The sequence below is a fragment of the Sus scrofa genome, chromosome 13 (assembly GCF_054392235.1).
Source record: "Sus scrofa isolate SSC_HxYL_T2T_F1_AM1 chromosome 13, Sscrofa_HxYL_maternal_Yorkshire_Landrace_v2.0, whole genome shotgun sequence".
Taxonomy (NCBI): Eukaryota; Metazoa; Chordata; class Mammalia; order Artiodactyla; family Suidae; genus Sus; species Sus scrofa.
The window spans coordinates 142,745,207-142,771,940 of NC_139395.1; the positions used below are offsets into that span (position 1 = coordinate 142,745,207).

At 39.3% G+C, this 26,734-nt stretch overlaps 1 protein-coding gene across 4 annotated transcripts in view; it reads left to right on the top strand.

Moving 5' to 3' along the window:
• The window catches only part of IL1RAP (interleukin 1 receptor accessory protein), a 138,327-nt gene that overhangs the window by 59,692 nt on the left and 51,901 nt on the right, over positions 1-26,734 (top strand). For all 4 annotated transcript variants that reach the window (XM_005670066.4, XM_005670069.4, XM_084990716.1 and 1 more), the window contains exon 3: positions 25,762-26,047. In XM_005670066.4, coding sequence (XP_005670123.1) covers positions 25,762-26,047 — 286 coding nt within the window. The remainder of the gene's footprint in view (positions 1-25,761; positions 26,048-26,734) is intronic.

The following is a 26,734-nucleotide window of genomic DNA, read 5'->3' on the forward strand; positions in this document are numbered from 1 at the left end:
TTCAGAAACATTAGCAGCTGCTCTAGTGCCACCGAGGGGGTATAGGCACCATTTTAGAGGTAACCTAGGGTCTGGAGATTTGTACTTGGAGCTGACACATACATTCCTAAGTCAAAAGGAAAGCACAGAATTCTCTGGAACTGAAGAGGACTTGAGCATTAAGCCTGAGCACATTTTCAGGTTTGTGATTCTGGAGCGTAAAATAACATATCTATGTATGGATCGATCTGTAGCAATGCCCCCTTCCCCCATCCAACCTTTTGTGCACTTGCTGAATCCAGATAACAGTTATTCCAGCGGTTTTATTGCCATAGTGTGTGACCGTCAGCACAACGGTCGCCATCTAGGATCCCTACCGTTTCTTCTGTCCTTTGGCTGACCCTATCCAGGACTGTACTGTACAGTGAGTCACTACTCTGTCGTCAAGGGAGTCAAAAGGTACAAATGTCTAGTTACGAAAATAAGAGAAGCCTGGGAACTAAAGTTAATAACACTGTACTGCCTCTTTGAAAGTTCCCCCTCAGTTCTTGAAGCTCCAGCAACACTGGCTTCGTGATCCTTATGGCCCAGGGCCTCCCCACCTGCGGTCTACTGCCTTCTCTCTGCTTTGCATGGGCAGTTCTTTCTTTCTTTATATTGTTGGAAAATAATAGGACAGTACTGTCATTGATGGGTGGTTAGAGACGATCTGTTTGAGAAGATAACATTCTCGATTGATAAGTGAAGGAAAGAAAGAACCACCCATGCAAAGCAGAGAGAAGGCAGTGAATGGCAGGTGTGGGGGCCCTGGGGGTCGTAAGGATCATGAAGCCAGTGTTGCTGGAGCTTCCAGAACTGAGGGGGAACTTTCAAAGAAGCAGTACAGTGTTATTAACTTTACTTCCCAGGCCTCTCTTATTTTTGTAACTGGAAATTTTTTCCTTTTGACTCCCTTACTCATTTCAGCTACCCCATCATCTCTCACTTCTGACAATTACCAGTCTCTTTTCTGTATCTATAGGCTTAGGTTTTTGTGTATTTTATTATATATTTTTTTGGATTCCACATATATGTAAGATCATATGGTATTGTCTTTGTCTGACTTATTTAGCCTAATGTCCTCAAGGTCCATCCACGTTGTCACAAATGGCAAAACTTCATTCTGTTTTTATGGATAAATAATGCAGTAATAATATTATATTGTCTTTATTTGCCCATTGAAATTGGCTGAGTAAATCTTAAAAGTCCTCATCTTGGAGTTCCCATTGTGGCTCAGTGGGTTAAGAACCCAGCATAGTCTCTGTGAGGATGTGGGTTAGATCCCTGGCCTCACTCAGTGGGTTAAGGATCCAACTTTGCCGCAAGCTGTGGCATAGGTCGCTGATGTGGCTTGGATTTGCCATTGCTGTGGCTGCGGCATAGGTTGTAGCTGCAGGTCCAATTTGACCCCCAGCCTTGGAACTTCCATATGCCCCAAGGGTGGCCATAAAAAGAAAAAAAAATTGTCCTCGTCACACAAACACAAAATTTCTAACTATGATGACAGATGTTAACTAGACTTCCTATGATGATCACTTCACAGTATACACAGACATCAAATCCTTATGCTGTATGCCTGAAACTAATATGTTATGTGTCAATTATACCTCAATAAAAATATTTTCTAAATTTACAATTAAAAAAAAAAAGAACTCTAGGTGAAGGGGCCTGAGATAAGAAGGAAGAGGTAGTCAGGGTTCAGGGTCTATTAAGGGTATTGTTACATTTATTTTCACTGTCACAAAAGGTCATTGAAAGGACTTGAGCAGGTACCTGACATTACCCAGCTATTGAGTGTTCACCCTACCTATCATGTCAGAAGTACATTGGAGAAGATTTGTTTCTCTCAGTATGGTAGACAAAGTCCCCTAAACAACCCTTTTCCTGTAAAGCAGCTAGAAATACTGCATTTAAAAATAAATGTCACTTTAAAATGAATTGCTGAATTGGTAAGAAATTCTCAGAGGACAAAATCAAAGTGAAAATGGGAATCCAGAAAAGAAGGGAAGCCAGCTTTGCAGCTGGCAGGTGCCCAAGGTGGCATCCAGAGTCAGTGGGAAAAGATGTATTTAAATGTGGGGACATTTGGATACTTTCTTTAAAAGTATATTTAAATTCTTATCTTATTCCTTACCGCCAAACAAATCTCAGTTGAATTAAATATCTGTGTAAAAAAATAAATTAAACCTTAAAAGTCCTAGAAGAAAAGATATGCAAATGTTTTTATAGCATTAAGATAGGGAAGGCCTTTTAAGATATATCATCAAAGATAGGAACCAGTAAAGAAAATGTGATATATTTGACTATGCAAAATTGACCAATTAGTGGAGCATCAAAATATTATGTTAAAGGAAAGATGAAAACTTGGGAAAATAAAGGTATATGGCAAAGGGTTAATGTCATCACAACTCAAGGAGCTTTTGCACAGGAAGGAAAACCTTCCAGGGTCCCTGCTGTGGCATGGGGCTTAAGAATCCAACTGTTTATAAAGTGAGAATGATAATATTGGTCCTTCTTCCTACCTCCTAGCAGAGTTGTTCTGGAGATCCAGTGAGATAATGTACTTCAAAATTTTTCTATAACCAGGAAAAGCAAGTAGGTAAGCAGAAACTCAGTTGAACTTGAAAACTAACACCACATGCATGACGTATGAGTACGCACTGACTTGTTTCCTATATTGTGAGATTTGGATTAAGATTGTTCCACTTAAAGGTATGCATTTGCCCACAAGAATTCACATTTCCAAATGCAATTAAACTCTTGCCGAGAAGAAATTTCATTTGCTCCAGATGTTTATTTATTGACCAATTTTGAAAAAATTCAAAGACAGGCATGTCTTCGAAACCATGCTTGAAAATCAATCTGTGGTCCTATGATTCTCTGCCATGTACTTTGGCTTTGATGACTGTAAATTATTTGAGATTTCTATTATTTTTCAGTTGTATTTTTCAATGTAGTGGCAAAAATAAATGTATCCATTCACTGAACAGTGATTTATTGAGACATTTTGATGAGCCTGGTGTTTGCTAAGCGTTAGGATACAATGGTGAACAAATAGGTCCTGTTTCTGTCTTAATGCTCTCTTACAGTCCTCTGTGTGTTACATCCAAGTATCTTGAGGTTTCTGTTATTCACCATGACTCGTGGATGGTACTGTCACTGTGTTTGCTTTAAAAATGAGGAATCAAGGAAGAGGTTGAATTCAGGCTTTAAAAATGTAAAAATGATAAAAACAAGGACATAAAAGATTTTGATACTGTGCTTCAGCTCTGTTACTACTTTCTGGGGTGACCTTGGGGCAGGTTCCTTAAACTTTCTAAACGGTGTTTCCTCGTCTGTAAAATGTTTGCGTTGCTTCTGATTCTAGCCCTCTGGGATGCCTTAATTGAAGTTGTTCAGTTCGAGGCCTCGGAACCAAGTTGCCTTTCTTTGTCTTTGCATTTTTTTCATCAGTCCATCTCAGGTCTTTCACAAGCCTCTGTCCACTTCTCTTTATCTTAACTATCACCTAATTCAAGGCCCACCATCTCAATTTTGGCCTTTTCTGTGGTAACTTCATAACTGGCTGTTCCTCCTCTGCTGTTACTCCCGAGTCATTCTTCACATGGCAACAGCAGTGTTTAAAGTGGTAAACTAAATCATATATCACCTCTAATGAAAATCTTGGAAGTATTTCCCATTATTATTAGAATAAAAGTTCAGTGCCTTACATATGGCCTTTCGTGTTCAGGTGTGTAACTGTTGCTTCAATCATATTGTGTTCCAGTTTCTTGATCCTGGCAAGGATGCTTCCCAAAATTCTTTCTTTTTTTTTTTTAAAGTTTTATTTTTTGCTTTTTTTTAGGGCCACACCTGTGGCATATGAAAGTTCCCAGGCTAAGGGTTGAACTGGAGCTGCAGCTGCCAGTCTACGCAACAGCCACGCAACCCAGGATCTGAGCCTCGTCTGCCACCTACACTGTAGCTCACAGCAGTGTTGGATCCTTAACCCACTGAGTGGGGCCAGGGATCAAACCCACATCCTCATGGATACTAGTCAGGTTCTTAACCCCCTGAACCACATTCTTTCATATATTCTCAAAGAGTATTTCCTTTCTACTCTGAGGCCTTCACACACTCTCCACTCAACTTTGCCCCTCACACCTTCACTCCACAGTAGTCAACTCAAGTCAATCCTTCAGGGAACGTCTGTGTCCTCCAAATAGTCTGGCTCAGTTAAGATCCTTGTCATATGTTCTTTCATGTTACCCTGTAATTATTTTCATGGTACCCACTCTAAAAGCAACTAAGTTGTTAATTATGTAATTATCTAGTTAATTAGTTATTTAATATCTGCCACCATCTCTGAAAGGAAATCTCCATGGGGACAGGCACAATTTTATTGACCATGGGTATGTTTAATGCCTAGCACTAAAGGCACTACCGTTCACTATGACCCATGCTGAAGGCTTTACACTTATTAGGTGCTCAGTAAATACTCAGTGTATGAATGAATGGATATAATGTATGCTTAAAGTTGCATTCTTTACATCAGCTATGAGATTATTTTGTGTGGGAGAGAATGGTATATATTAGGGAGTTCTGAGGAAGCATAGACTGTTACCTCTATGCAGTTATTTTTTTTAAAAATTTTTTGTCTTGTTAGGGCCACACCCATAACACATGGAAGTTCTCAGGCTACGGGTCTAATCAGAGCTGTAGCTGCCGGCCTACGCCAGGGCCACAGCAACGCCAGATCCCAGCTGTGTCTGCCACCTACACCACAGCTCACAGCAATGCCGGATGCTTAACCCACTGAGAGAGGACAGAGATTGAACCTGCAACCTCATGGTTCCTAGTCGGATTCGTTTCCGCTGCACCACGATGGGAACTCCTATGCAGTTATTGATGTCTGTTTTGTTTTGAACTAGAGCCACATCAATGACGACATCTGATCCTTAACCCACTGAGCCACGAGGAAACTCCTGTTGATATGTTTTTACAGTGAGTTTCCTCATTCCATCCCTTTTAGAAACAAATATTCCCCAAATTTTGTGCTGGGTGATAAGGACCACAATCTGGCAGAGGATCAGTCATAACCTTAAATAGTGATTGTCCTAGCAATATTAATGCCATAATAGTGATTGTCCCAGCAATATTAATGCCGTAAGTGCAATCCAGAGAAACTGCTATCGTGGTCTAGGAATGAGAGAAATTACAGTAGAAAGCCAGATATATCTAGATGGGTAGTGTCCAGGTTAAGTCTAAGGAGATTTGTGTGTTTGACTGCTTAGAGTTGGATAGGAAAAGGCACTGCAGGGTGGGTCCATAATTGAATTCTTATCCCCTACCCATTATTATAAGTAGAGCCAAATATCTAATCCAGAGTCTAGAATTATTTGGATTAATTTTTACTCACCACAACTCTTGATGTTTTAAAATTTTTTAAATAAAAAGATTTTATTTGCCACACCCAAGGCATATGGAAATTCCTTGGGCCAGGGATTGCCAGGTCAGGAATTGAACCCAGGCCCCTGCAGCAATCCGAGCCACTGCAGTAGGGTTCTTAACCCACTTCATCACCTTGAGATCTCCTAAAAATTATTCTTATTTTTTATTTCACTCCTTCATTTACATACGATAAAATTCAATTTTTGGTGTATGAAATCCTATGAATTTTGGCAAACACATACAGCCATGTAACAACCACAACAATTAAGAAATAGAAAAATTCTATTACACTTCAAAATTTCTCTCATGCCACCACTACGCAGTCATCCTCCCGACCCCAGCTCCTAGTTAATCACAATTCTGTTTTCTGTTTCTATAATTCGGCCTTTTCCAGAATTTTTATATAGATCGAATCATATGAAATGGAATTCTTTTACTTAACATAATGCTTTTGAGATAGATCCATATTGAAGCATGTAGGAAGTTAATTCCTTATTGCTGAGTAGTATTCCATTGTAAAGCTATACCACAGTTTTTTTAATTCATCAGCAAGTTGAAGTTCACTTGGCTACTTCAAGGTTTTGGCAGTGATGATTAAGGCTGCTACAAACATCTGTATATAGGCTTTTGTTTGAACCTGAGTTCTCATTTATCTTTGGTAAACACTAGAATTAATATTGCTAGGTTGTATGGTAAGTTTATATTTAACTGAATAAGAAAATGTCAGTCTGTTTTCTAAAGTGATCGTACTTCATTTTGCATTTCCATCAGCAGTGTGAGAGTTCTAGCTCCTGCATTTCCTTGCTAACACTTGGTATTTTCCATTTTTTAAATTTTAGCCATGCTAATGGGTATATAGTGGTAACCTGTGTGATTTTTATTTGTGATTATCTAATGACTAATAATTTGGGGCATCTTTTCATAGGTTTATTTGCTATTTACATAACTTATTTGAGAAAATGCTGAAATCTTTTATCCTTTTTTAAATTACTGATTTTCATACTGAATGTTGAGAGTTCTTTATATACCCTGGATATATCCCTGTTCTTCATTCAGAATGTTTGTAGAGCTTCTTGGTTTTTTCAGACATAGTAAGGAGCATGAATATGAAAAAAGACAATGGGAGTTCCCCTCATAGCTCAGTGGTTAACGAATCTGACTAGGAACCGTGAGCTTGAAGGTTCGATCCCTGACCTTGCTCAGTGGGTTAAGGATCCGGCGTTGCCATGAGCTGTGGATCCCTTGACTCTGGCGTAGGCCAGTGGCCACAGCTCCAATTTAACCCCCAGCCTGGGAACCTCCATATGCCGCTAGTGTGGCCCTAGAAAAGACAAAAAAGACACACACACACACACAGACACACACAGACACACACAGACACACACACACACACACACACACACACACACATACACACACACACACACAAGACAGTTGTCCTGTTAACAAGGAACCTTTAGGCAGTTGGAAAGAAAGTCCAGCCTATAACCCAGGGTTGGATATTCTGAGTACCCTAAAGGATGTAGAGTGTGTGTTGCACTACTGAGCATTGCTATTCATTGAGCTTTCTGGTTATTAAAATACTGTGAGCACAGACTCCACAAGAGAGAAGCAATAAATGTTCCAAATAATGAAGTCCCAGAAACTGTAGTAAAGTGACTGCCCCCTCTACAACCCCATGTATTATCTGTGATGATTGTGGAGTTTGGGAGATGGAAAAAGAGTGGGTTCTGAGCAATGTCTTTCTTGTCTTGAAGAATCAGTCTCTCTAATCCAACGGTGGTGGAGCCTTTTAAAAGGAGCCCCTCAGAAGCGATTAACTTCACTGCCTTCCCCTGCCCTGAGCCAGGTTACCATAATTGTCTCTTTTGTCTTCACTTGTGGTTTGTATAGGTAAAAACAGAGATAACAAACGGATAAAGAAATTCCATTCTTGACACACATAGAGTTGCCTGTGTGCGTGACAGCCTCAGGGAGCACAGACGTATTTCCCAATCCGGTCTTCATCTCTGCCTTAGCTATCATTAATGTGTGTCACTTCATAAGTCAAGAATTCCTTACCCTGTAAAACCCTAGTCTCTCATTTGCATGGTCAACTGAATCATCCCACACCCTGTAATCCAGCCCCAGCTGTCTAGTGTGGCTCCCTCCCTCTCTCAGCCTTTACTCTCTAAGGTTCCATCAGCCTGGCCTCCTCCCTTTGTATCTGTCAGTGCACATTCTATTCATTTTTCAGGATTAAATCAGGCGCCATGGCTTCTGTGAAGGCTTCACTGAACTCCCCATCCTCTCCCACAGTCAGAATACCCTCTTACGACATGTTGCATCTTTTTTCTTTTTTAGCATTTATTTGATTTTGCTTTGCATGGAGAAGAATTATGTGCCTGTCTACCCTCTCTAGATAGTGAAACCTTTGAGGGCAGAAACCATGTCCTCCCTGTGTTTTTAATCCTCCCATTGGAGACAATAATAAACTGTTGCATGTAGTAGGTACCCACGGAAGGTTTATTGATTGAAAGACATGGCATAACCTGCAGTTCCCCTTGCTTTGTGACCCAGACAGAAGAGGTGTCTGAGTGGCTGATAGTTGGTGCTGAAGGTGACAGGGCGATTTGATGTGTTCTAAGCAAATGCAGTCTTCTTTCCCGATTGGCTATGATTATGCTCAACTGTCTAGAATAGGAAAAGCGTGTTTGGATTTTGAGTAATAAGCAACCCAGTTCTAATTGTGTACCTTAAATGCCTTCCATTGTTCTGCTTAAGGTGATTTTCTACCAGCATGAAATGTTCTCCTTCCCAGACAGTTGATGGAAGAGCTGAGTCATGCCTGATTATACTTAATAAGACAGAGGCAGCTGATGCCCGAGGGAGCTGCCTTCGAGGACAAGCTGACTTTTCTGACTCCTCTGCTTTTTTAAAAGTGGGTGTTGTGAGGGAAAGTTGAACATGAAGATAGCTTCGGAGTCTCCATTGGAAACAAGACTACATGATGACACTCTAATTCAGACAGATGTGATTTGCCCCACTGCCTCTTGGCTGTGACATGTGTCTTCTGATGCTAGAAACTGCTAATCAAGGACTTTATGCTCCTCATTAAAGAGACTCACTCAGTTTGTTCCACTTTCTATTAATGAATGCCTACCCACTCCCACTCTTGTCCCTGAAAAACTAGCTTGATTTTACATTTTTAAGATTCAGGCTAGAAAACACTGTTGAAGTTAAGCATTGATTTTAAACCCATCATATTGTAGAGATGCAAAGGGTTAGAGATTATCTGACTTTATCTCTTTGTATTATATATGAGGAAAAAGGAAAGTTACTTGACCACAGTATTAAATTTTAAGCTCTGGAATGAGGGAGATCTGTGTTAGAATCCTTCTGTCTCACTTACCTGCTATTGTGAAAAAGAAAAGCTGAGGCATATTAAAGTTTTTAAGAGTTTATGTGAACAAAAATCAATCCAAGTTGGGCAGCACCAAACTGGACATGATTAGGAGCACTCCAATAAGCGGAGCCAGTGGCAAGAGGTCTATAGAGAAGAAGTAGAAGCGAGACAAGGGAATTGTGTGATGGATTAGAGTTTAAGTGGTTGCATTAGTTCACCAAGTCTAGTTGGCTATTTGTAACTGCTTGTCCTTAGGTTTCGATTTTCTTGATCTTGAGGTATTCCAAGCTTAGGTTTTGGTTTGCTTAGGTAGGCTTCCAAGATGTTACAACCAGCTCAGTCTAATGGCCTCCTTATTTAATGAATTTAACACTGTGTAACTTGCTGATGCACTTTTACTTATCTGAGGCTCCTATTCCTCCTTTGTTAAATAGGGATAATAATAAAGCCATTTGAAAGAGTTGTTATGAGAATTAAAAGATATAATAAATGTAAAGCACTTAATAGCTGACATATGGAAAGCATTCAATATTAGGTGGAATAGTGGTAATTATTATAATAGTGATCTCACTGGCACAGTGAGTGTAAGAAATGAGGTCTCCTGACCTTGTATTGTTATTCTTCATAGAGACTATGACACATACCTCAGGAGCTATCAGTAATAGAAGGAAGTTTAAAGATAGCTATCTTAAAATAATTTCTATATTTTACAAAAAGACTCCATAGTTAGTTTACCATAAGATGGAAAGAATGTGGTTTAAGATGCTTGTTAACAGATGGGAGTTCCCCTTGTGGCTCAGTGGAAATGAACCTGACTAGTATCCATGAAGATACGGGTTCGATCCCTAGCTTTGCTTAGGGGGTTAAAGGATCCAACATTGCCTCAAGCTGCGGTGTAAGTTGTGAATGTGGCTCAGGTCCCACTTTGCTGTGGCTCTGGCTTAGGCCGGCAGCTATAGCTCCAATTCAAGCCCTAGCCTGGGAGCTTCCATATGCTGCAGGTGTGGCCCTAAAAAAAGAAAAAAAAAAAAAGATGCTTGTTAACATAAAGAATCAATGCGAATGGAGTGTTTGAGGGAAGAGATTGTATATACTGTCTCCAAACTAGAAACCAAAGGACTGAATATGATACCAAAGTATCTGAGAGGATCTATGGAGAGAGGACTGGTTCTAGAATCAGAAAACTCTGCTGCCCAGTAGCACCGAGAGCTTCTCAAGTCACTCTCTGAGCCTCTCTTTCCAAACCCCCAAATGGGGCAACAACCTAGCCTCCTTGATCAAAGAATGTAATGTGTCTGAAACTGCCACTTAAAGTGTAAATTATTGTGGATGCTGTTAACAATTAAGAGATTTGTAATCCTTGATGGGATGTGGTAGGGGGAAGAAGGCGTGATAAGTTGGGGACATTTTCCTGACTTAATGAGCATGGAAAGAAAAAGCTGTATTTCTAATCCATTATCAGTTTCTCCATGAGCAGGAAACTACAGCATTGGGAGGCTGAAAAAACTTAGAGAATAGTGTCAGTTTTGCTTAGAGTGGATACATACACCACCCCCCCCAGAGATTTACACAGAGACAGTTAAAGTTGTACCTTGAAGCTCCTAAAAGCTCTACTGGAATGACTGCAGACCCCTTTCCTGATCAAGCACCTATTTCTCCTCTTTTAATTTTTCTACCTTATGGTAATTATTTGCTCCTTTTTGGTGGGAGAACGTTGGCATAGAGCCCCTCGTGAGTGTCACTGGAGAGAGAACGTGTGTACCATGTGGAAGAGGGCTGACAATAATAGGATTATTAGAAAAGAGATCCCACCTTTGATTTCTTTGGAGTGTTTTGTTTTCCCTTGTATATTAAAAGTTTGTTCTCTTGTTTTGCATCCTATGTTTTAAGAGCTCTGGAGTTCAGAAAAGTTGGTTTGTATTCTTTGCTTTCTCTTCAGCAATAAATATGAGTCAAACATTCCCAACCTTCATGCTATAGTGAATCAAGAAGCAGAGCATAAATCTAAGCATAAAAATTCAACCTCTGACATACCAGGATAAAGGAAAAACGAAGACGAGTATAAGTGTGGTGTAAACTCTCTTTGGTAGTTGTTTTTATAGGCAGAAGTAACTTAATGTTAGCCCATCTCTCAGACCTGTCTGTTATCCACTCTCTGCTTCTTTTGGGCAGATAACTAGGAACCAGGAAAGTTTTGTCCTGCCTCTGCTGCTAAGGCAGTCTTTCGTTCAGGTGTTCCTTCACCCCTCTGGTCTCAGAGCTGCATCTGTATAATGTGTTCTGGAACTTGAACCATTTGCAAGGCTCCCTTCCAGCTGCAATGTGTAGTGGTTTTCTCAGCTGCATAGTGCATTATAGGTGATGCTCAGAAACTTGGATCGTGGTTTCATCTTGACATATATCTTCCCAAGACCCTACCCCCACTTGGGAATTGACACTGTTCTTTAGATGAGGGACCACTGAGAGCCCAGCCACTTGGAAGTCCTGCCTCATGAATTCTTCCTACGGCCCCATCATCATTCATTGCCACGCGTATCTCAGACCCCAATTCTAATGCTCAGCTTTTGATGCTCATTTCCCCTGATTTTCTCTCTGAATCTTTTGTTTTCTGCTTGTCACTACCAGCCTTCAAGAAACAACTACATGCTTGACACATTATTTAAATTGAGTGAGACTGCCCTGGCATTTCACAGGTGACGCCTCTCTTAAATGCCGTGGCAGGATCGGAGCCTGTGTCTCTTCCTCTGGCAGGTGATGAAGATCACAGACACCCTTTTACTCCTAGCAGTTTCCTGAGAGAGTTTCTGGGGAGGTTGCTGGCAAGGCTCACAAGATGCTTTTTTTCTTTTTCTTTTTTTGACTTTGTAGCTGTGAATAGAATGTGGTTGCAAATCTTGAGGCGTGAGAATCATATAGCTTTCAGCTGAAGGTCCCTGATGTACTTTCACTGAACAAGCCTGACCTTCCAGTTGGGATGCGAGATGTGGGCATAGAAGGTATAGAGACCCTTTAAGAACATGGAGGACTTTACATTTCCGTCATGGGGAAAAGTGATTGCTTGTCTATCTTTACTAATTAAAAAGTCAGTTTACGCTTAACCTGCTTACTACATTTTTTGGACTCAGATCTTAATTTGGGGTTTTCTGTCCTGGCTCTGGTAAAATGCAATAAAAACTTAAAAACAAATGCACCCAAGAATTCACTTTCCCTGTTATCTTTCTAGGTCTTAATTCTCTCATCTGTAAAAATCAACGTAACAATTGTAAGCAACATTGATTGAATTCTGACGAGGCACCCAAGCATGTGGTATTTCCATGGATGATTTTTTTTTTCTTTTTTGATTTTTAGGGCCTCACCCTTGGCATGTGGAAGTTCCCAGGCTAGGGGTCAAATCAAAGCTACAGCTACCAGCCTACACCACAGCCACAGCAACTCCAGATCTGAGCCACGTCTGTGACCTATACCACAGCTCATGGCAATGCTGGATTCCCGACCCACTGAGCAAGGCCAGGGATTTAACCTGCATTCTCATGGACACTTGTCGGATTAGTTTCCTCTGCGCCACAATGGGAACTTCATGTTTGATCTTTTTTTAGCCCTATCAAGAATGACGTGAGTAGTAGTTTTATTAGCTTCATATTTTGCTTCATTCATTATTACCTCTGAGGAAGCTAGAGTACAAGATCTTTCTTTCCAGGTGCCATACCTGTGGGCAGCATTGCCACCTACTTACATTTCAAGGGTAAAACCCATATATCAGTTTCTTCACCTATAAAATGAGAAGGAGGGGAATTGGTTGGCTCAATTATGTAGAACACATGTAAGCTTAACTTACATCCAACAGTACTGTTATCTGTTCCATTCTTCCTGGATTTGCCTTTTTTCTTTTCCTTTCTTTTTTTTTTTTGCCAACTTCAACTGTTTGTTTCTTTTTTGGCCTTGCCCTTGGCATTCAACCCAAGCCATAACAGCAACCCACACCACGGCAGTGACAATACTGAATCCTTAACCTATTGAGCCCACCAAGGAACTATTTTCAATCTCTCTTTTGAAGGAGAGTATACTATTGTACTATTTACATTCTCAATACCAACTGGGAATGTTTGTGCAGTTACGTATTTTACTGGGATGATGTAGTAGAAGAGACATGACATTCAGTTGGAAAAGGAGTAATTCTTTGCTTGCCACTCATGAGCTCTATGCCATTCATCAGGTTAGCTCCCTGGGCTTAGTTACCCCTTTGTAAGTTGAGAGTATTGTTCTAAATGTTTTAAAACCTCCCTTGTAGTCCAACACCCTCCAAAGCTGCGTGAGAGGCGACTCTCCTCAGGTTAAATGTTAACATAACATAACATTTGTTTGTCCATATTTAGTTTGAAGTTGCCTATTCAGTTTGGAATCAAGAGAGGCATATACTATGAAGAATAGTGAGGACTACTGAACAGCTCCCTGTTAAACACATTAAAAGCATCGTCTCTTCAGTCTTCAAAGCAGCCTTCTTTGACACACAGGAGCAGTTCCTCTACGTGCACATTCTCACATGGCTAAGAAGTGGCAGAATAAGGATTTGAACTGGGATTGTAGAATAACTGTGTTCTGAGATGATGATGTGCAGAATGCCTTTACTTACAATGCTGATGATCGTTTTGAAGGCAGAGATGACCATGTTTTGTTTGTTTGTTTGCTACATTTTGTTTACAGCCCTTAGCAGTCAAAGGACCCTGAGAAAATACTGTGTAATAATGAAAATATGGAGAGCGAAGGCTGCTTGATTATTATATGAGAATAGTAATTGGATATTTACATCTTAATCATGGGTTAGAAAAAAATTGCTTGGGGGATAAAAAAACATAAAAACCAGCTAATGACTGCTTAGAGTTTCCCCAGCATACTGTGTCACACTTGACATAAGCCAGTTTATTTATTGTCACAACAGCCCTGCACAGAAAATCATTCCCTTCAGCCACATGAGGCTGATCATTAGAGTGATTTTTTTTTTAAGAGAATAATGAAACCATGGCCCACAGGCAGCATACCCATAATCCATTCTTTAGCTTGCCAACCCCCACTGCCACTCTGACGAGAAAAGCGGAGCCTCTTCTAGGTGGCTATTAGATGATGCCATTTCCTGTCCCTTGTCATTATGCACAGCAGCAGGAAGGGTGGCTCTTGGACCTTCCTTGGACACCAGCTCAGGATGATTGACGGTCTCTTTGTGGGTGCTCCAAAAACCAGTTGGGAGATGACCTGATGGAGACCAAGAAAGAGCCTGAAGACCTTCAGCAGCTCTCTAGACCCGAGGACCATAAATGTTTCCAGAGCACCCAGGGTTTTTTTATTAAGTCCTCTGCCACAAGGAAAACTTTGTAGAAAGTGACACTCGTGTTCACAAACTAAGAGAGGAACATCCACCCGGCGTGTATTGATTGAAAACCAAACTGTTCACAGAGCGTCGAGTGCTGGTCCTAGAACAGTAATTAGACTTTGTTGAAGTCATCCTTCGGATTCTTTGATTTTGTAACTTTAAGTCTTACTTACTATGGCATGTGTTCTTGGTTTAAACTTCATAGGTTTGATTGTTTTCATCTGTGAGGGTTCATGTTCCTTTTTCACTCCTTCCTTTTCTTTGTTTCATGTTTGTCTGGGATTGACCTTCTCTACTTTTTTCTTTTTCTTTTTTTTTTCTAAATAGCAAGGCCTACACCCCTTCTAATTGATATATAATAGTGGCCTGCAGGTCAGTGTAAAGATAAGTACCCAGTGTCACAGGGAGGAGTAGTAAGTACACTGTCTGGAATAGAACTCGTTCTAACAATAAACTCCTAATGATCCCTCCAAAACTGAAACGGTAACTTCTGGATCTTACCCTCTCCCAACCCACTTTCTGAATTTGGCATTCTTTCCTTGTCTGGCAAATCTTAACATTGGCTCAGCAGTAGTTCTTTTTTTTTTTTTTTTTTCCTTTTTTTTCAAATTACTCAATCAAGAAAACTCCATTCTTTGGTGGGAGTAAGGTATGTCTAATTATCTGGTCCAGGAAAGCCATCTGCCAGTTATTAGCTCAGTATTGTTGAACAGTACAAGCAGCTTGCGGATGTCTGATGGGTGCTCACAGCTACTCCAGCTTTTCCTCCCCCACCAGGAATTTCTGTCTCCTTATGATGGCTTAGTTGACAGCTATTAAATCTCAGCCACCTTTTCTAGACCTTTGAGTAGCTGTCCTCTGAATAAAAAAATATCTAAGTTTTAAGAACCTTTTTTTCCACTTCGATCATACTCTAAGAAATGCAGTTTATAGAATTAAAAAAAAAAAAAAAACCCAAAAACCTGGTGGTTTATTACTAAGGCACTGCTAGAAAAATACCTGGATAGTTTTAACATTTTTTTCCACTGAGGACCTAGATGCATGGGGTAGATTAAACCTCAGAAATATTTTAATAATCAACTTATTATAATAGTCAAAATAGGATATCTTTATCAATTAGGATGATAGTGGCTAGAGTAAGAAGACTCAAAAAAAAAATCAATACTTCTCCAATGTTAATGTGCATAAGAATCACCGGGGGATCTTCTTAGACTAGAAATTCTGATTTGGCAGGTCCGGGAGGGGTCTGGAAGTCTGCAGTTCTGACAAGCACCTAAGGAACGCTGGTGATGATAGTGCACTTTCAGTAGCAAGGATATTAAAAAATACGTAATTCTCATGTAAAATCTAGAGGTAGAAGGTGGGTTGATAAAGCAGCTCCATATTTTATTAAAGGTCTTGTGCCTTTCACTTCCACATTCTTCTGCCTTTAGGGTGTGGCCTTCATTCTTACAGTCCGTAGGGTAGCTCCACCTGTCACATCCATGTTCCCAGCAGCAAAATGGAAGAAATGAGATGGTAGCAAGAGCACAAGAAGCATAAGTGTATGCCGGTGTTGCTACAGCAAAGTTCCTGGAATCTACGACACGACGATTTCAAACGTATCCTGTTGGCCAAAATGTAGTCACCTGATGATATCCAAGTGAGAGGAAAGCTGGGAAATGTAGCCTTTATTCTGAATGGCTTTGTAACCCAACTGAAAATTCCCATACGCTAGAAAAAGATATGGGGACCTAGTAAATGGGACTTGTTTAACTGTCTCTTCCGTAGACTCAGAGGAAATCATTTTTCACAGGTCACATACAGAATAGAAGTCCACCATTTTTTTGTGTGTCTCTTTTTAGGGCTGCACATGCGGCATATGGAGGGTCCCAGTCTAGGGGTTCAATCGTACCTACGTCAGATCCGCAAGACGGGATCCAAGCTGCGTCTGTGACCTATACCACAGCTCATGACATCGCTGGATCCTTAACCCACTGAGCGAGGCCAGGGATGGAACCCGCGTCTTCATGGATGCTAGTGGGGTTCCTTAACTGCTGAGCCACGACAGGAACTCCCAGTCCACTGATTAATTGTGAATGGTACATGCCTAGAACTTTATAGTGTCTGTGGTACTTTATATCCTTGGCTCATTCTGTTTTCACAACTACTCAGTATTATTATAATTTTGTTTTTTGGTTTTTTTTTGTTTGTTTGTTTTTAGTTTCGTTGGAATCTAGTTGACTTAAAATGCTATGTTTGTTTCCGGTTTATAATCTTTGTTTTTTGGATTCATAATGAAGCTAAGTTTCATAATTGTTGAGGGACTTATCCTGAGTATATTCTTTATTCTTTATTGTTTTTGTTTTTTTTTTAACCTTTTTTAAAAATTCAGATTTTTTTTTTTACATATACATATATTCATTCTTTTTGAGCTTCTTTTCCCATATAGGTTATTAGAAAACATTCTGAGTATCTCCTTTAAAGTTCCATAATCCGGAGTTCCCATTGTGGCTAGTGGGTTAAGGATCTGGCGTTACCATGAGCTGTGGTATAGGTTGCAGATGCGGCTCAGATCCGGCGTTGCTGTGGCTGTTGTGTAGGCCGCTGGCTACAGCTCTGATTAGACCCCTAGCCTGGGAACCTCCATATACCGTGGGAGCGGCCCTAGAAAAGGCAAAAAAAAAAAAAAAAAAATTTCTATAATCCTGACTCTCCCCTCTCCACCATGCCCTCGTTCCTGATCCCGCTTATCAGGTTCACTATTTCTCTTTGTTTCATTGGTTTATCACCTTGCACTCTATATTTTTCTTATTTAGCATGTTTATGCTCAGTCTCCTTATGTTAGAAAATGAGGTCTGTGAGACTTTTGTTTTGTTGGCCAATGACTTCTGAGCACTTACTTTAGTACCTGGCACTTGAGAGAATGTTCAGTACATATTTTTTAAATGAATTAGTAAAGCCAGTGTGTGTCCAAGCCTGCCTTTTAATCCTGTCTGCTATCCTCAGTCCTAATGTTTTGTGCTCTGTGCCGCATGCCTCCTCTCTCAGGGCTCCTCCTAAGGTTTTTATTTCTGGCACTTCTATCTCTTGCCTCAGAAACTTGCCCACATTTAATTTGTTGATCTACTTTTTGTCTTCATGTCACTCATTCAGTGTTGCTACCCAGCCTAACCAGTTTGCTCACACCCTGAGTCACAGTTTGCTCTCTCTGGATCACAGTCCCAGACTAATGTTTCCTGAGGAGCCAGGTATACCACTAGAAAAGCAAAATTAATCAAAATTACCAGAATGGTTGTAAAATCGTCCTCTCCATTAGACTTGGTATCTGCCCTCAGGCTTAGATAAGGCTGCTAGAATGTGCTGATGGGAGTTTTTGAAGTGGCTTCATCCACATCAGGTTCCAAGATGGATGTTAATAGGGTCTGTTTCTCATCTCAACTCAATCTCAGGACTGTCATCACTACATTACCCTGTAGGTACTATGCTGAATTATACTGTACTGTATATACTCTACTCTACTATACTGTAAAGATATAATGACTATAGTCCTTCCTAGAAGCCTGTTTTTAAGTCAGTTCATTCATTCTATGAGGTATTTTTATTTAGTTAATTTTGTGTCTATGTCTGTCTTTTTCCAAGATTATTAACATCTTTTTTTTCCCAAGTATAGTTGATTTACAATGCTGTGCCAATTTCTGCTGTACAGCAAAGTGACTCAGTCATATATACATATACATTCTTTTTTATATTATTTTCCATCATGGTCTCTCACAGGAGATTGGATATAGTTCCCTGTGCTATACAGTAGGACCTTGTTGTTTACCATTCTAAATTTAATAGTTTGCATCTATTAACTCCAAACTCCCAGCCCCTCCCAGTCCCACTCCCTTGGCAGCCACAGGGATGTTCTGACTGTGAAGCTGTTTCTGCTCTGTAGATAAGTTCATTTGTGCCATATTTTAGATTCCACTTGTAATGATATCCTAAACTATTTGTCTTTCTCTTTCCAACTTCATTTAGTGTTACAATCTCTAGCTGCATCCATGTTGCTGCAAATGACATTGTTTCATTCTTTTTTATGGCTGAGTAGTATTCTATTGTATGTATGTACTGCATTTTCTTAGTCCATTCATCTGTCGATGGACATTTAAATAGTTTCCATGTCTCAGCTATTGTGAACAGTGCTGCTGTGAACATAAAGTGATACAGGCATCCTAAGGTTGTTAACTTCTTGACAGACAAAGACCCATTCAGATTTATCATGCAGATCCAGCTAATGTGTACTGAGCATCTTTCTTATGTCTGGCCCTTTGATTTCTATATGGCACTATAACATAGGCATATTGCACATGCAGAATCTGAGTCTAAGAGGGGAAGCATTTTGTCCAAGATTAGATGACAAGTTAAGTGGCACAGGGCAAATAATACATATAGAAACTAATTCCACTTTAGTTTCCAATATTTAAAACTTTTCCTCTTTTTTTCCCCCTATATCTGAGCCTCTTGAGTTCTTATATGTCTCTCTACCATGGTACTTGAGACAATGCCTTGCTCACAACAGGTTTTCAGTAAATATTTAATAAATACCAATATATGAGTGGCTGTCCTATGGGAAATCTCTTGCTTTAAATGTGTGAACATAGCTTTGGGACAAGCCTCTCAGATCTACGTTCAGGCAGCTTTTATTTGTGCCACCACTCAGGCAAAAGTAAGTCAATTAATCTCTCTGTCTTCGTTTCCTGGCATGTAATGTGGGAATGGGCATGAAAGCCCAAGAGGGTGTTGTGAGATTAATTAGTTAAAATGTATACCCTGCTATATAAATGCTAATTGCTGTCAGGAGCGTGGGTTGGATTTTCCAGTGACTTGGCTTTGAGGTGGCTTTGCACATTTCCATTAGGCCTCTGTGCCACCAAGCCCCAGCCTTAAGAAATCCTTTGGCTGAGGGAAATGATCATTTTGTGTTTCTCCACGTTGAGGGGCCACTTTAGAGAGGACTTCCACTCTGGAGTAAACTGGATAAGATGGGACGTTATAAACAAAAAAAAAGTAATTCACTGTGCCAGTAATTCACTAAATTCCCTTTGCTGTTATTAGAGACAAATCTATTTGCATAACAGCCTTTTTCCCTAGTCTTTTTTTCGGCAAGTGCCTGCAGTGAATCATATAATTAATTTGGTATTACATGACACTCCAGCCCGTTGCCATAGATTTTATTTTCATTTGTTCATTGAATAATTTAAAAAGCTCTGACAAAATGTTCTCAGGTGGCTAGCTCAGGAAACTTAAAAAACTCACAGAACTAATTTCAAATGGGCAAATACCCCAGAGAAAATACTCAACGATGATGTCTTTTTTGCTAATGTTTACTAATACTAATATGTGTGTTTTGGGTGCCTATTATAAAGGAGTCAGATTCGCTTTACAGAGGTGTTCATTTAGCCCGTGAAACACTCTATAAGGGAGCTGTGTAGCAGATATAATGCTGTCTTTCCCCTTTGACACTGCATTGCATTTAATTTGGTTGGAAAGATATTAGGTCCATGGAATCAGCCAAAATTCTTGGTGGTTGATCTGTATTTAAACTTTAGTATGAAAGAGCCTTTAACAAATGCTGTTTTAAAAATAACTCTTGTTTGCTCTTGATTTTTTGTTATGTTTTGAAAGGAAAACTCTGCCTTCCTTTATTAGTCAATACTAGTTGCTGTAACAAATTACATCCTCCACTTCTCAGCTTAAACAATAGATTTGGCTTAATAGTAACAACTCCTTGAAAAGTGAGATGGCTTTCCCCATTGCTGTCCTTTGACTAATGGCAGGAATCCAGGCTCCTTCCATCTTGTGATACTGGACTTTTTCAAAAATCTCTGGCCTTCAAGGACTCCATGGAAGGAAAAGAAAAAGAGCCTGGGCGTCTCAAGTTGCACAGCATTTCTGGCCACAGTCATTGACCAGAACCAGATCACATGGCTCCAAACCAATTGCTAAGGATTTGTAGGTTTTATATGCGCCTGGAAAGAGAAACAGGATAAATGAACATTTAGCCAGTTTCTGCCAGTCTGCCCCATTGGTCACCAACTTTCCCGTTTCACACTTCTTCCTAAATCGGTGTGCCCGAGTACATAGCTTGTGATTGAGATGTCACACTAGCTCTCCTTTCCATCTCCCTTTTCACAGCTAGCATTCTCCTACTTTTTAAAAGAAAAATCCACCTGCCCCTTATTATCTCTCTTGCTATTCACTACTGCTTCGGGCCATAAAGAATCACCAGGGCCAAAGTAATTATTTATATCCTTGGTGTCAGAAAGTCTCCTTTGGTCAAGGTACCATTGACCCCCAGAAGGGCTTTCTCCCTCTCTTCAATTTACCAGTGCACCTGTTAAGAGTGAGCCGTGATAGCAGAAATGCGTTCTACTGGTGTTCCCATGGTGGCACAGCGAATATGAATTTGAACCATGAGGTTGCGGATTTGATCCCTGGCTTTGCTCAGTGGGTTACGGATCCGCCATTGCTGCGAGCTCTGGTGTAGGTCACAGGTGTGGCTTGGAATCCATGTTGCTGTGGCTATGGTGTAGACCTGCGGCTGTAGCTCCGGTTTGACCCCTAGCCTGGGAACCTCCGTGAGCCGCGAGTACGGCCCTAAAAAGCAAAAAAAAAAAAAAAAGAAAAAGAAAAAGAAATGTGTTCTACTGACCCAGGTTGGGGTGATATGAATTGAGATATATTGTATAGTGGGTTTACAGAAAGGATGATCCTTTTCATTTCATGGCCTTGCCTCTAAAATTATCCAAATTTGAACAATCAGTTAGAGCTCTTGAGAGAGACAGATGTCTTTAGTAACAGCATAAAGACGAGTTCCTGTTATGGCTCAGCAGTAACAAACCCGACTAATACCATGAGGTCGAAGGTTCGATCCCTGGCCTTGCTCAGTGGGTTAAGGATCCAGAGCTGCCCTGAGCTTGTGGTGTAGGTTGCAGACATGGCTTGGATCTGGCATTGTTGTGGCTGTGGTGTAGGCCAGCAGCTACAGATCTGATTTGACCCCTACCCTGAGAACTTCTATATGCTGCACATCTGGCCCTTAAAAGCAAAAAAAAAAAAAAAAAAAAAAAGGAACAGCCTAAAGAATATTTTAATGAAATGCAGAAGGCAGTAGCATCTTATTTCACCCAGACAACAAACTTAATATACTGCAGTTCTAGACTCCAGCAGCTGCCAACTGTTTCTCTCTCTTTCTTTTAAATTATACCTTATAATTCAGAAATGAGTGACTATCATGCCAATCCATATTAATACAATTTCTAAAATTAGGAAAATAAAATCAATACTGTTTTCTTACACTAAGTAGGTATGACTAGGATGGTTTGACGATGAAAGTCACTTTTCAGATTGTACTACGTGGTAGATATTTTTTTCTGCCTTTCCTTCTCTCTTTTTATTATAATTAATGTTTTATTTCCTTTCAAAGCAAGTCATGCACAGAAGATTTTTAAGGCCAATATATTAAAAGGTATATCAGGAGCTCCTGCTGTAGTGCAACAGGATCAGTGGCATCTTGGGAGCCACTGGGATGCGGGTTTGATCTCTGGCCCCGCACAGCGGGTTAGGGATCTGGCATTGCACTAGCTTCAGCCTAGGTGGCAACTGTGGCTGTAATCTGATCCCTGGTCTGGTAGGTAACTTAATGTGCCTAGAGACAGCCAAAAATGACAAAAAAAAAAAAAAAAAAAAAAAAAAAAATTATACCAAAATAATTACATTCTTTCTGTCATAATTTTCCTCATTTCCACTAGTTCTCTTCTTCAGAGACAACCAGTGTTGAGTATTTTATTTCTTTTGGCATTTACCCTCTATAGTTGGCTAACCAATTTGTGTATATTGTGTGTATATTGTTATTTTTCATTTAGTCAACCCTGTGCATTACCTTTTCATTTTTAAAATTATAGTAAATGAGGATTGTCTTTCCTCAAATGCTATGCCCTTTGCTTTGCTTAATCATTCCTCTCTACATAATACTATTACAATATTTGTTTGAATCAATAATCACTAAATTAACATGTCCTCAAATATTAATGAACTGTGATTATGTTACCTTTCTTATTTTTTGAAGTTATGAATTGCCTTACTTTTACATGCTTACTCTAATTTGTATCTTTTGGTAACTATTTTCATACATTTAAATTACCTTTCAGCATAATTTTTCACAGTGCTAATCTAATCACATAATACATTAGTTACACTTATTTTTTCTTTATTGGGAACATCCACTTTTTTCTATTTATACAGATTTACTATCAAGCCCTGCTGTATAGCTGTTATCCTGGGATCTCCTTCGCTGTTATTCAGGGAGTTCTTTCCTTTCTCTCTTTAATTGGATCCTCTACTCCTTGATCTCATGTTTTCCTCTTTCTTGATGTTTCTCATTTTATTGGCGCAAATGCCCCAGAAGCTTCTTGATAAAGAATACAGGGGATATAAAATCACTGAGTCTTTATGTGTCTGAAAGGTTCACTTTCACACTTTATTGTTTTGTTGGGTTTAGATTCAAGATTGGAAATAATTTACCTTTAGATATATTGCTTCATTACCTTCTGGTTTCCAGGTTTGTTTTTGAGAGTTTCAAAGCCATTCTGATTCCCAGTATCTTGCACATGATTGTTTTTTCCTCTTTCTTATTCACTGGTATTTTATATAACCTTTTCTTTTTGCACAGTTTTAAAAAAAATGTTTGTGCTGTAAGTCTCTTTTTATCCACTGTGCTGGGACAGTTGACAGGTCTTTTTAATTTAAAAGGTTATATAGTTCTGAGATTTGTTTTTACTTTGAATTATTTAATTGAAACTTTCTTCTTTGTTTTTTGCTTTCCTTTCGGGACTTCTGTTATGAAGATGTTGAGACTCCTGGACTGGTCTTCTAGCTTTTTTGGGAGTCTATTTTTATTTATTCTTCTTTTTACTCTGCTTTTTAGAAAATTCTCAACTTTAACTTACAAACGTATCATTTATTAAATTTTGATTTTCTCCAATCATATTTTTAATTTAAATGAGCTTTGTTTTTCTCTGAATATTCCTCCGTTACATCATTCTCTTCTTGCTTCATGAATGCAAAAATTTTCTTATCTCTCTGAGGAAGATAATGATAGATTTTTTTATTTCTTTTTCTTAAATAATCTTGGTTTTATCAAATTTTCTTTTACAGTGTTTCTTTGGATGTTAACTTTTATAGTAGAGATTTTTCTTAGATGTCTCTTAGGGCCATTTGTTCATGTTTAAGAAGAAATGATTAAGAAGCTGGTTAAAAATCCTAAATGTGAGTGTGAGGCTTGTTAAACTTGAGCTTTTCTGTTGGATGATATGGCTGTATACATTGTTTAAAAAAAAACTTCTGACACTTGTTAGTTTGTTAGATATTTCTTCTAAAAGTAGCCGTATTTCCTATAGGAGTTTCATTTATCCTTCTGCTTAGAGGGTTAAGGTCTGGCTGTTCCTATCCTTGTTGCTCAGTGGGAAAGTTTAGTGCTGGGAGAATAGAGTTGGAGCAAAAGATGTCACTTTTTGACATAGCTTTCATCCATTATTACCATTCTCCCTATGTGCTCATTTTTAAGGTATTTGGTTGCATTCGCCAGGATAGGCTAGATTATTCATATTGGTAGTAAGCAAATCCTAATCCTCTATTACTTAAAATAGCAAAACTCTGCATTTTGTCATCTATATCAAGGGAAACAAGCTTAAGGGGTCCTCAAGTCTGTACCTTCATGTTTGCCAAGGCAGAAGAAAAGGAAGCTTGGTGAAATATACTCTGGTTTTTAAAATACCTAACACAGGTGACAATCACTACATCATTTTGGCCAAAGTAGGTCACATGGCATCCTCTTATTTCAGAAGGGTGTAAAAGTACAATCTTGCGATGTATCTAGGAAGAAAACCCAGAAATTGTATGTATTAAGGAAGTAATGATTACTAATCTTGGTAGCGATAGTTTCTTCTCCCAGATCACTTCTGTGTTTGCATTGCAGATCAGTTTGTTCTACAGCTTTCCCTTTCTCATTTAGGATTTTTCAATTTTAATAGGCTAAGCTGGTCACCTCTTGTGCATTTTGATGTTGATGTTGCCTTTTCTCTTGATATTGCTATCACTTGTGGTTATGTCTTGAAAAATTACTTTAGTCTTAATGGAGTTTCATAAAGGAGTGAAATTGGATGCATGTATTCAATCTGACATATTTATCTGAAAAAAAAAGCTATGGTTATAACTTCTTATAAACTGAATGAGCTCATTCTGCAGCTTTGCAGTTTTAATGAAAATATGTTTAAAGAATGTTATGACAGATGTTTTATAAAAATATTTTATTATCAAATTTGTATTAATGTGAACAACATTTTGATCTTTCCAGTTATTTCTCTATTATATTGGATTTTAAAAGGTGTTTCTAAATGAAAGTATAGCAATTATAAATAATAGTAATTTGTTGAGTCTTGGAAAAGTCAGTCTGTTAAATGTCCTAGAGCTCTATTATTTACTTAGAAATGTATTGCTTATAAAACCTTTTGCAAGTCATAATGCTTCAGATTCTCTGCTTTTATTAAAATTAAAGTAGCCACTAATTTAGTAGTTCTATCAGTCATCTGCTACTTCAAAAATGTTGCCTAATAAGCAGTCACAAACTTCATTTAATTTACTGCACATGTGTTTTTGTTCATGCGTCTATAGATTGGGCAGTTCTGCTGACATAAGTTTGGCTCAGTTGATGTCGGCTGGGCTTGCACTTGCATCTTTGATCAGCTGTAGAAGGGTCTGACAGCTATGGTTCTGGAGTCGGGGTGGGTAACTGCCGGCTGGGGTGCCTCTCTTCTACTCCCTGTAGTCTTTTATTTACAAGTAAGTGTTCCTGTGTATTTTAGTCAGTTTGGGCTGTCCAGTCTAATAGTAGTAGACACGCATTGCTAATCCAAATTGAGATCTGCAATAAGTGTAAAAAATTAATTGAATTTTGAAGATTTATTACAAAAAAGAATATAGATATTAAAATAGCTAACTCATATTTGGAGGTGTTTGGGATATATCAGGTTTAATAAAACATTATAAAAATCAATTTCCCTACTTCTTCCAATTCCTTTAATGTGACAGCTAGGACATCTAAAATTAAATATGTGGCTTGCATCTTATTGCTACTGGACAGTGAAGATCTAGTAAAAAATTAGGAGACCAGGGAAAAATTGAAAGTCTTAGAGGGTTGTCTTTTCAGTTATAATTTTCTCCTTAGAATCTCCTTTGTCTCCAGAGGAATGAAAGTGCACATGATTTCTTTTCCAGATGAGATTCTCTCCTATACCTTGTAGGGTGCAACAGAATCAAGGTATCACGTCACATCGTTGTTATCCAAGAGATAGTCAAAAGATGATAAAGGAAGGAGTCATCTCTTCCCACCACAGCTATTACATGCATTTATTAGAAAAGGGCTAGTGGATATGACCAGAGAAGAGAATCCTGGAAAAGACTAGGGTTATCCTAAGAAGATGGTGTGTTCTCTGGAGGTGAGATGATTCATCTGCCTTTTCTTTCTTTTTGATTGTTCCAGAACGCTGCGATGACTGGGGACTAGATACCATGAGGCATATCCAAGTGTTTGAAGACGAGCCAGCTCGTATCAAGTGCCCACTCTTTGAACACTTCTTGAAATATAACTACAGCACAGCCCATTCAGCAGGTCTTACTCTGATCTGGTATTGGACTAGGCAGGACCGAGACCTTGAGGAGCCGATTAACTTCCGCCTCCCTGAGAACCGCATTAGTAAGGAGAAAGATGTGCTCTGGTTCCGGCCCACACTCCTCAATGACACGGGCAACTATACCTGCATGTTAAGGTAGTTTGACCCCTAGTGGTGACCTTCTCTGTTCCTTTTCATTCCTGAACCTTTATCTGGATGATGCATGAGCTGCAAAGCTGGGAAGGGGAAGGAGGGACCATGAAGAAACAGTTATGCCTTACCTCAGTGGCTTAGCCGGGGTTCACTGAAAGAGATGTGCAGTGAAAATGGTTGTGCTTCTGAGAACATCCTCCCCATGTTTTCAAACCTGAGGTACATCAAGGTTATCTAGAGATGGAGCCATGTTCATGTGTTCCCTTTCCCTGACACTGGAACCTGCCTGTACTTCTGCCTCATCTAGAGGTATATCTGTTCCTTAGACAATGAGCAGGGCACACCGGAGGGCCCATTCATATCTGTCATTCTCGCAGCTTTTAAAGCACCGGGCACTGGATAAAGCCTCAGGTTGCCATATAGGGGAAGGGATATTAGAGAGGCATCCAATGCACTTAAAGCAATACTTTTCTAACTTTTCCACTAAAATTCCCCTAAAAAGCAAATGAACACCAGATCTCTGGGAATCTAAGAATGTAATCCAAAGCATCCTACCGCTGCTGCAAAATTTCTTTCAAATCTCCTTTTCTTCATGAAAGTCCACGTAGATTTTGAATTTTGCTTCACACTATACCTATGTATCTTTTACAACAGATTAATGTTGCTTTTGCTGTGAACAAAAAAAAAAAA